Below are 12,057 nucleotides of genomic sequence, written 5' to 3'. Positions count from 1 at the left end.
GGTCCTCAGAAAAATCACTTAGCTCGGGGCCAATGATGCCCTTTAGACGGCCCTGGTTGAGGGCCCTGATTAAGATAGAGAGCTGGTGGGGGGGGGGGGGGAAGTACTACACTTTTTACATGCACTTCGTGAACATTCCTCTGTGGATTTTCCGACTGCAGTCGATTTTACGAACCCGTATGGACGTAATTAGTTCGTAGATATGAGAGATGATGTGAAAAAGAAATGCAGGAAATAAAAAAACGATTTCGTCGCTCACCTTCATTGACGAATTTACATAGAAAATAAGTTATTTTTGTTTGCTTCATCGCAACGTTTTGGTGAACATGAGACTCCATAGAATTGATTTACGACAGTGATTCTCAACGTGGGCGTTAACGCCCCCTGGATGGCAATGGAATGTTCCGGGGGCGGGAAGCGGTAGAAGCTACGGATATCCTATGGGTTGGATTGCATTAGGGGGGCGATGAGAAAAAATTTCTGAAGAAAGGGGGCGATAGGACAAAAAATTTGGGAACTATGATTTAAGATAACATTTCAAGCGAATCTCTTTTCTCTGAAGTATTTTCAGGATGATGGAACCCCGCTAAACTACTTGCCGTATAGAAACGATCTTTTACTGATCTTTGATTAGAGGACGCAATGTAATTTTTTGAATCCCGTACTTTTTTGGTAATTTCTGCGCTTGTAAGAGAGTTCGCACGTTAATTTCTTTCAAAAAAAATATATTTTTTCATTCACTGTCAAGCACAATCTTTTCCGTTTTGTTGACATTACGAAGTGGAAAGTAGACGAACCGCAGTTGGCTGAATTGGCTGAAGTAGAGTTCGATCGACTCTCGACTTAGAAATGGCCTATCAACAACGCTGTCTTAACGCGTGGGCCCAACCGAGCACGGGCCAAGGGCCCCAACATTTAATTGGGCTTAATCAAAATTAAATCTTGTCAAAATTTTTGAAAATAAAGCGTGTGAATTGTTAGACAGGAAATTTTTAGCCAGTCAGAAAAATCACTTTGCCTGGACTCCACGAGTCTCTTAACCCTTTATATCCGACATTATGAAGAGTAGAACAAGAAGAAATTTATAATAAACTAGCTATAATACCCGGCGCTGCCCGGGTTTTCTTCAATGAGGCTTTTTGGATCACATGATATCTTTCTTTGAGGAGAACTTACAAACCTTGTGTAAGGTAACCAATATGGCGACTTCCTGCGCGATTCATGAGATAAACAAATCTAGATTTAATGAAACGTAGAAATGAATATATTTTTTCCCCTTTTTTAAGGACGCTAAGTATTTCGATTCCACTTCTCCCCTTTTTGAACTTCAAGTTATCTATTTCTGCCTATTTCAGCTTCCAAAAATGCTTAGTTACAGCTGTGGAATTTCTTCGATGTACTTTTTATGGGTACCCATATAATTAATTTTAAAACCACCTAAACTATATGAATTTATGCAGTTGAATATTAAAAGAGAAAACGAAGACATTAATTTTCACGCTTGAGAAGATATAAATAAAAAGTTGAAATCAATGTTATTGCCTGGATATCCAACTCAAAAGTAGGTCCGGATAATTATTACTTTTCGTTTAATTTTCTGGACTTCGTATCTCTAAGTGAACTTCAGTATTCAAACAATCGAGAATTCAATACAATTTTTAAAATTATAGATGTGACAGAAAACCCCACCAAATTTCAGCATTTCTACAGTAAAATCGGCAATTTTAACACTGATTTCTATGAGGATCACCCTTTTCCTGATCCTCAAAGCGATGCTTATGATGATTATAGCATCTATTCAAAAAGCCTCATTACTGAGAGTATTGAAAATGTGGCAAACCATTATAAAGGCATAAACTTTTATACATATGCATATATTAACAGAATTAAAGAAGAGACAAACCGTTGTAAAGGCATACACATGTCTGAAACGCATTGCTAGGGAACCACGGTAACCAAAGTAAACGTTCGGAAAGTGACTGTTGAGGCCCAAAAACCATTGTTGCCCGACAGTTTTTCTCCCGTTTGGGACATTTGCCCTGCTCTGACGAAATTTTAAAGTAGCCTATTGTCCAAGTCGGGTCCCATTTGGTATATATGCAAAATTTGGTGACGATTGATCTAAAATTATACATTTGTATAGAGAACATACACACACACACAGACATACAGAAAATCAATTTTATATACATAGATTATAGTAAAAGTATAAATGTAATGAGATAATAATAAACAATTATCATGGTTATTTGGGTACATATAATATATAACAACCTTTATAAACATTATTTGTTATTTTAGTTCTAATTAAAGACAAAAAAAAACAATGTTTTTGAAACAATTGGTTAGCTCAAAACAAATTATCTAACCTGGTAAAGTACCGTCAGGATATAAAGGGTTAAAACTACCCTGCTTATCAATCACCAAATGCATCATACCATTTTTGAAACCACCAGTATATCCAATCATAATGCCGAAAGAGTGAATTGATAACACGTTGTCAACGCATCTTTAATTCCTGGCATGTAATTCGCAAAACACCTGTATGCTGGTGATGACAAATTGGTCAAATTGAGCCTTCTAGCTCCTATCTCTTCCTCTATTTTCTTTCTTCCGAACTGGGAAGCAAACAAATTGGCTGGCTGTTTTAAATGTTGTGGACATGAGATTTCTTATGGTACGTATTTCGTGACTTCAGCTGTTATGTCATGATCGACTGAGCTAGTTAAACCATGAGATGTTCTTCAAGCATTTCGTCGGATGCCGTGGTTGTGTTGCTCATAAAACCACGAGATTTTTTCTCCAAACTGTTAGCGTTTGTCAATTCGCTGATAAAGCCATGGTATTTTTTGGGCTGCTATGGGTCACGCCATTCGTAAGCATGGGAATTTTCAGGGTCGTTTCCGTCATGATTGTCCCGATGGAAACCATGAGATTTCGCGTAACTGTTATACTGCGGTCGAAACACTCGAGAAACCAGGAGATTCCTCCAGGTTGTTATTCTATTATCAAGTCATTTGAAAAATATCTTTTTCCCCAGGTTATCATGGGAGATACCGATTGCTATGGAGAAGCGACTCGACCATGGCTTAACAGCTGCGACAATACTTCATGGTTTCAGTTTTTCGATGGTTTTTATTTTCACCGCAGTGCTTATCCTTAGACATGAAGTAGCCATGAAAATATCGATTCAAAAAAAAGTTGTCGACTTACAAAAAAACATCCATAACATACAGCTCTTCTGAATCACGCGTGGTTAGCACCGCAATGAATGGCTCACATTTAACGCGAAAAAAGCATGAATTATTCCCGCTATTGTTCAGCGTTTGATTGGATGTTTAGTGACACCCACTCACGATTTATACTACTATCCATACTGGCCCTCTGATGTATATAAACTTGAATTTACCTATTGACATTGTGTGTATGTGTGCCACTTTGTGCTTTTCCTCGACTAGTTTTCGTGCGGTGTTAATAATTTCCTCTCTCATGTCATCTCATCTAAGCTAGTTTGACCTTTTCTTCTCTTGAATTCGTATTTATCCTCTGGCCCCATGTCATGGCACCCATTGGAGAACGCTCTCTCGTTTCCCCCGAATAGAAATAAGAACAATACTCGTGCAATATATTGCGTATACACTATAATTATGGTGCGACGCATTTGCTCATCCGTGAATCTGTGAAGCGCATGCAATTTATTTCTCTTGAATGTTTGCAGTTATGCCCTGACGTGTATGATTGCGTGAGTATGAAATGAATATAAGGTATTTATATATATATTTCATATCATTACACTGGGAATTATTCGGTAATTACGGTCAAAATCTTCAAGGTAAACTGAAGTCCTTGGATGTCTTCGATAACTATGATAAGGTTTTAAAAATGTCACCAGTTTTTGTTATCTGTTTATTTATTTTATGGTTATGTACGGATATATGTTAAAGTATATTATCCACTTAATGAGGAATTTTTGATATTTATATATTTTAGCATTAAGCCAGGGCCATAACTGTGAATTTTGCGGCCCGGGGCAAACATTATTTTGCCGCAACCACAGCTTTAAAATTCAATAATTTTGTAATGGCGTTCTTTGTCCCCACCTAAAACAGCCGCTCCCCGTAAATCCTGCCACCCGGGGCAGTTGCGCCTCTACTGCCCTCCTCCCCTCTAGTTACGGCCATGATTAAGCATATAAAAACGTGATGAATCTCATCACAAATTTGAATTAAAATAAATTCTGAAGAAAACGTTGATGGAAATTCGAAAAATGTTAGAAAAATCATTTAAAAATGTAACGAAATAAAATCTATGATAAATTAGGGTGTGGCATTGATGAAAAATCTCGTAATAGAAGAATAAAGTAGGAAAATCACAAAAAGTTATATTTAAAGTAAATTTGAAAAAAACTGATGAAACAAAATTGATGAAAGAGAAAGAATTTGTGAAAATTTGAAAGAAAAATGGAAAATTGTAACAAAAAAATTTCATGAGGATCTAGTAAAATATAATTCAGGAATGAATAGAATTTGAAGAAAATGTTAATGAAATGAAATTCAAAGAAAACTAGAGAATGAAACTTATGAAATATTTCATTGTTATTGAAAAAATAATGAAACTAAAATTATGAAAATGTAAATGAAGACTCTAAACTTTTATAAAAATATAATGAAACTAAAATTACAAAACGCAGCGAAACCTAGATATAACGATACTCTGTGGACCAAGAAAAAATATCGTTGTAGAGGGATTATCATTATATCGAGTATCGTTGTAGCGAGGTTTCGGTGTATAATGAAACGAAATATATAAAATGAAAACAAATAAAATATTGTAAAAAAAATCAAATAAAAATAAGTATATAAAAATTTAATGAAGCAAAATTGATAAAAACAAAAATTTAATGAAACAAAGTGAATAAAAATTTAATTAAACAAAATAAATAAAAAATTTAATTAAACAAAATAAATAAAAAATTTAATGAAACAAAATAAATACAAAATTTAATGAAACAAAATAAATAAAAAATTTAATGAAACAAAATAAATACAAAATTTAATGAAACAAAATAAATAAAAAATTTAATGAAACAAAATTCATAAAATGTGTAAAGAAAAGAATTTTCCTAATTAAAAACTAATGAAAATTCCTGAAAAACAAAAGAATAAATTTGATGAAAAATATTTTGAAAAGAAAGAAAGGAAATGTGATGGAAACAAAGCCGATGCAAAATAGAATAATGCCGATAACTTTTTTTTTTAATAGAAGTAAAATAAAAAAAGATAATGAAAAATAAAACTATGTACATTTAATAAATATCACTTGATTCGCGATTAATATTACGATATTTCATCATTGTTTCACAAAATTTTTGGAATTTTATTCCATAAAATTCAGTTTCTCATGAACTTCTTTTCCTCATTTTTAATCAATTTTGCATCATTAAATTTTTCACAAAAAATACAACTCACCAGTATTTCTTTTTAATGAATTTTCCTTCAAATAAAACCGTTATAAATATGCCTTTATAACTTTTTCATAAAAATTGTGTGTAACACTTTAATTAATATGAAACAACAATATTTTTCATGAACATTGAATGGAGTAAAAACTCGTGGGGATTCACTGATAAAGAAAAAAGTTATTGAAAAATAACGTGACTGTATTTTTACAAATTGATGTGATCTTTCCATTTCTACTCAAATCATATATTACAACATCTTAGAAACCAGAGCCTATGAAATCCCAAAACTTTTTCAGTTCACGGCACCCCTGCTCTATCCCAAAGCCCTCCGGTGACACCCTAAAAATGATGTAGACTGATATGGAATCGCAGCCCTATTACTAATTTCAATGTAATTCTATCACAAAAATATTTCGCTGCATTCCAGACCGATCTTTCGGAACTCTAGATTACCAGGGCACACCGTTTGGGGAATCATCAAGTAAATAAGATGTCATGGAAAAACATTTTTCATGTTTTGACCTTCTCATAAGCAGCAATAAAACTTGGAATAAATTCCAAGATGATCATATACTTTCATTCGTAAATGCAGCGAAATTTCGTCCGTAGGGTAGGCAATCATTGCCCTAATACGGTTCAATGGTTTGACATGAAATGCTTATTCTTACGGAAGTTATTACCGATACATTCTTTGCTTATCCAAGATAGAAATTCTTCTGGTGATGGCCGAGTGAATTTGAGAAAAATATAGCAATTTTTTCGAGCAAAATAACCAATTTATTGCTGGTCCGTTATTCGTTTTCCGCCGGATTATGTATTCTCTTCGCTATTAATGATCATTTATGGATTTTGCGTATTTTCTTAAAAACATCTCTAAGACGAACACACTCCCGTTACATGGGAAATTGACCTCTTATTTAATGGTGTCTCTTTTATAGGGGATCCTTAAAGAATGATTTCACTGTAACATTTTTTTATTTCTTTTATTTATTGTTCCTTTTTTCTTCCACATAATATTCCTCTTATACATATAGTCTGTAGCAGAAGTACATGGTGATCATAATTAAAGTTCCCGTACTTTGAGTAGTTTTTCCTCAAAAAATACTCGTCCGAATACAGCCAGATTATCAGAATATCTTAATAACACCATGAGAGAAAGATTTATGCAAGGAAAAAATAGTTCAATTTTTGACCACCAGGTGAAAAGGTAGTGCTTTTTTATTGCATTTTTTTTTCTATAGTCTATATAATATATATATACCAAGTTCCGATGGAATACGTCCACCATAACGGGCGCTACATTGGTCTGATCCGTGTCAATATACTGACGGGCGCTACATTGGTCAGAGCAGTGTCAGGATATTGAAACTACTTCGAAACTACTATGGATTTACCAACATGAGATTCATATATTAAAAATCTGAGATCAAAATGAGAAGCTTTTGATTTTTTTTTTATTCTAGAAAAACGATTGCCTATATACTTTTACGACAGACTATATGATACAATGTTAGCTTGAAATTTCTATACAATGGGTTTTCCACGCATTGCGGTTGCGAAAGCTATCGAAATTCTGGTTTTTACGTGTGTATTGTAATTTCATTTTGAAATACGGATGACACTAATTGATCATTTGCGATGGCGTTGGTGAGAGAGACAACATGTAAGTTAATTCTTTAGCGATGATTTTTTTTTGCTATTGATATCTGGATTTCAAGTGTAGATTGATAAAATAACTGCTATTTTTGTATTTTTTGGGGAGGGATATTACTGTTATTTTGCACGAGTAGAGAGAGAGAGAGAGAGAGAGAGTGTGTGTGTATACAGCATATGTATTGGTTCTACTTTATTAAACACGCGTTATAATGTAAGATGACTGCGTTCAATGATTTACGACACCGATCTGTTGGCATTTGAATTCTTGGTCACCAGAATGGAAAAATGAAATGAATGCTCTTATGCTTATTCTTATGAAAAAATCGCAGTTACTGTAGAGAGGATTCCGCGTAGGGCGGACAGTTGTCCAGGTTTTGCGCCATTAAATTAACTGTCCCGGAAAAGGCTTTCGGGACGCCTATTGTCCCGGTTTTTCTTTGCGCAGTCAATGATCGAATGAAACAGAATAATTTTCAAATACATTCTGTCCCGCTTAATTTGGTAATAACTAAACGGATACCCTCTTGAACCAAAATTTCTCCTATAGAGACAATGTTAAGGTACAATATCAACTTTTCTCCGCTTAAATGTGAGTGTCGCACAACCAGAGTCCTGCACGAAAATTTTGAATAATAGCTATTCTTATTTTCATTTCAGAAAAACAATTTTTTAAAAATTAAGTATAATAGGTATAATATTCTTGTTACAGTATTATGAATTTTTTTAAATATTTTTACAAAAAATTAATCTTAATATTAAATTTTAATGTAATATGCCAAGAACTTTTATTGGGATATCTTGAATAAACGAACTTTTCGGACTGAAATTTCCTACCCTTCTCCCGTAGTTTCAGAGTAAATTTACATACGGATTACTACTAAAAAAGAATAATAACTAAAATTTTGATAAAACGAATGACAAAAATTTATAATTTATGTAAATACATTAAAACTTGATTATAAGGACATCGTAAGGAGTCATTCAAGAATTACGTCAGCATCAATGGGGGGGGGGGCAGGGGTTTCCGATTTGCTGACTTTTGATGACAAGGGGGGTTTGGATGATGCTTACGTCATAAACCACCATTTATGAAAATTATGAAAATGTAAAATATTCTTATTCGCAGTACGCCAAAACCGGAAAAAACCTTTCGACAGTTATTGGGCACCTCAACTAACATTCTTCTTATTGATAAGTCCCCTACAGAGCCACTTTAGTGATCTCTAAATGTTTCACGGATCCTTCAAGTGCTCTGGAACAGTGCCACGCATCACTCAAGTGAAACTATGTCACGGATCACTTAAGCAATCTGGGAATGTTCCGCGGGTAACTTGAGTGATGTAGAACTGAAGTGGGGGGCTACTTAAGTGCTCCAAAACTGCGCCACATGTAACTCAATGGATCTCTAAATGTGCCACGGATAGTTTAAGTGTTCTGGAACTGTGACGCGGGTTACCTAAGTGATCCTTTAGGCCTACTTCAGTGATCTCAAAATGTGCCACGGGCCACTTAAATGCTTTGGAATTGTGCCACGGGTGATTTAAGCGGTTTGCAAATGTGCCGCTTAGTTCATTTTTACAAAAGTAGGTTTGAGGGGGCAAGCTACATCAGATAAAGTTCAGGGCCAGATTTGGTCTGCGGATCGAGGGTTTACCATATATTGCTTAAAGGGTGGGTCGCAATGAATTTCTTAAAGATAAATTTTGAGTTCTTACCCTTCAAATTGCATTGAAATTAACAGAAATCGATTGTAATAACATATAAAGGTATTTTCTTTCGAAATTTTAATTAAAAAAATATATTTTTTGCATTGAAAAAATATATATTTTTTCCATCTGGGGAGAGACCCCCCTGTGCCCCCTTTTCTTGCGTACGTTTCTGATTCCACCAATGTGTGTTAGGTGGTGGGGGCAGTGCTGACGAAATTTTGCTGACGGGGGGGGGGGGGTCAAAATAGGATAAAAATTTGCTTACGTAATACTTGAACGGCCCTGAAATGGAGCAAAATTCATCCAAACATTTCACAATTAATATTGATGGAATGAAACTTTTAATGCTAGAATTTAATGAAAAACGTTTTAAGAATTAATGTTCATTAAAATATTTTATTATCACATAAATTAGAAACTTTGCCTGGTTTTAATTTATACAAAAATTCAACCGGTCGAACGGTCGACCGGTTGAATTTATTTGTCTTGAAAACGTAGCAATTTTGGCATAAAATAAAATATTTTAATAAAAATGTAAAGATAAAAAGGTTGATGAGGAAAAATTTTCAAAAAAATTTGTACCAAAATTCAAAATAATTCTTTCTTAGGAAAAACAATATCTCTTTCCCAACCAACGAATTCTCTTATGAAGGCCTCGGCCAGTAATTTTCGTATCAACAAATAAATAAATAAAACGAAATTTATTGAAAATTTCGTGAAACAAAAGTTAAATGGAATGTTTTTACGAAAAAAAAATTAAAAATGTGTAATGAAACAAACCACATTAAAAAATATAAAAATTATCAAATATTTTATTAAAAAATTATCAAATATTTTATTAAAAAATTATCAAATATTTCATTAAAAAATTATCAAATATTTTATTAAAAAATTATCAAATATTTTATTAAAAAATTATCAAATATTTTATTAAAAAATGTTCAAAAATTCAATGGAAGAAAATTTGTTGCAGTTTGAGGATAAAACAGAAAATATTAAGAATGAATTAAAAAATGAAATGAAGACGATTTGATAAAAACGATATCTCGTAAATTAAGTAGGAAAATATCCATCAAATTTTTGAGTTGAAAAATTATGGAAAAATTCTGTAAAATACAAAACTAAAATTTTGAAAAAAAAAATTTACTCATTTTTTCTACTCATACATCAGAAGTAACAATTCCTTAAAATTTGCGTAAAAACATTTCAGTTCAACGAAATATTTGAATAATATAATATATCATCATAAATCTCCCATACTACTCATTAAAAATGAACTGAATTATCTATACAAAAAAATAAATGTCAAGAAGATACAAAAAAATAATTAAATTTCCAAAATTACATAACACTCTTCAAACAGAAAATGATACGGCAGAAAAAACCGAAACCGACACACGTTAATGAAACGTAATACTGCAATAAATAAAACCTTAGATAACATTTCCGCATTATCCAGAGCGTAACGATCCAGGAAAAAATATTCAAAGATGATATAACTGTAATCAAACCGAGATTCCCAATCATTACTTATCTGGACTTGATTTCGTTTTCGATTCCTAAAGATTAGGTTCCTTAAAAAGTGATTCATTTCAACCCTTTTTATGTCCTAGCTTCACACGACCCGAAAATGGAAGAAACAATAGTGTAACGTCTTCCATATTAAATGTAGTATAGTATATGCATATGCACGAAAGAAGAACCAACACCTGAATATTCTCGAAGACGTAAAAAGAAGAATCTGGTTCACAGCACTGTTCACACTCAGGTAATTTCTCACTCGTTACGGTTTGAAGCGTTTTCCAAATGACCTGAGAACGGGTCAGGATTGACGTGAAAGAAGAGAACAACAACAGCAAGTCCAATAAAGTAAAGTAAAGTAAAGTAAAGAAAAAGACATTAAAAGAGAGAGAAGTTGGAGAAAGAAAAGTTTTTCTTTCCCGCATCCATGGCAAACAATGTGTTAGCTGGAGTTTTTAGTCATTTGCTTTGAAGTCTACGGTGGTGTGGATCAGATGAGAAAAGTCCTTCCTTCCTGGTTGAGCTGGACTTGATGAGAAAAATACCTCGTGCCCGTTCTGGAATGGAAGTATTACCAGTGCATTTCTAAGTGTTCGGTTGATATGGATAATATGGGAGAAATTTTCTAATATCGGTTGGGAAGTTTGTTTGGAGTCGATCGTGAATGTCGTTCTTAGTCTTGTTGACGGGAACCGAAAATGAAAGGCCAGTATCGTGCGAGGTGATTTCGAGCAGTGACTTAGACTACAGCAGCAGCTCCAATGTGGATGATGACATGTCCAGGATTCCGGACTGCAACGATCTCCGTCTGATGGGCGGACGTCCTGGGAACACATCCGTGGACAATCCTCGACCGAAAGGTGTCTATATACCTAGTGAACAGTTTCGTTCGAGGTACTTGAGGTACATCAATTCTCACTCTTCTACCAGCGCTTCCGACGACTCCAATCATTCGTCTTCTATGAAAAATAAAGGGTGAGTTTTCTCGTGTTCCAATTTTCAACTGGTGGAACTTCCATTCGATCAAGCGAAATAATCGATTAATTGAATCTAGTAATGGCATTTAATCATCGAAACGTGCAGCAGCTTTCAGTTTCACTTTTTATGAATGGTAAACATGATGCTGAGGCATTCATTTTAGTCAGAAAATGAACTTTTTCAGCACTTTTTACATGGTTTGAATGTTTGAAAATTTCGATCGAAGATTAGGCTCTAGATTAGCGTTTGTCAACCGGTGTTCCCAGATACATCTCCTGGAATTCTACGGGGAGAAAGAATAGCTGGGTTAAATACCTCTAGTTAATATCTGGGTTTTGAGAGAAGTACCTTATAACATGGTCGAAAAGCGTAAAAAATTCTGTTGTAGAAATATCATAAAATTTTTATTAACCACTGATTTATTTCAAATTTAGTACATTTTCGATTGCATATCCTAAGCCAATTACACAGCGTGTCCTGCCAGCTCTCTTTCTCTCTCTATCTCATATATATATTATCTCATAAAACGTCCGTCGTAGAGTTATTTTTCCAGTTTAAAAATGCTCAAAATGTGTTCAAAATCCCTCTGTACCAGTTTTGGGAGTGAAAATACAGTGTGTCCCAAAATAAAAGAAACCAAATTTTTAAATAGACACCCCGTCAGCAAACCCCAATTCGAACGTTGATGACCTGACAAAAAATTCCGCGTTTCCAAGCGCAATATTCACTAAT

General features: G+C 33.8%; 1 protein-coding gene across 3 annotated transcripts in view; it reads left to right on the top strand.

The window, feature by feature from the left end:
* LOC149070189 (proton channel OtopLc-like) overlaps nt 1–12,057 on the top strand; it is a 96,165-nt gene that overhangs the window by 45,365 nt on the left and 38,743 nt on the right. The window contains exon 1 of one of the 3 annotated variants that reach the window (XM_089249764.1): nt 10,753–11,322. The exons of the other annotated variants lie outside the window; for them this stretch is intronic. Within the exon in view, the coding sequence (XP_089105890.1) occupies nt 11,012–11,322 (311 nt within the window). The 5' untranslated portion in view covers nt 10,753–11,011. Of the gene's footprint in view, nt 1–10,752; nt 11,323–12,057 lie in introns of those variants that run through there. 3 annotated transcript variants of the gene reach the window in all.

Source organism: Pholcus phalangioides, unplaced genomic scaffold (genome assembly GCF_987345545.1).
Source record: "Pholcus phalangioides strain wild (caught in Gottingen) unplaced genomic scaffold, Ppha-v1.0 ptg000022l_1, whole genome shotgun sequence".
In the NCBI taxonomy this organism is placed as follows: domain Eukaryota; kingdom Metazoa; phylum Arthropoda; class Arachnida; order Araneae; family Pholcidae; genus Pholcus; species Pholcus phalangioides.
The sequence above is the reverse complement of the archived record's forward strand: the minus strand, read 5'-3'. Positions and strand labels throughout refer to the sequence as shown.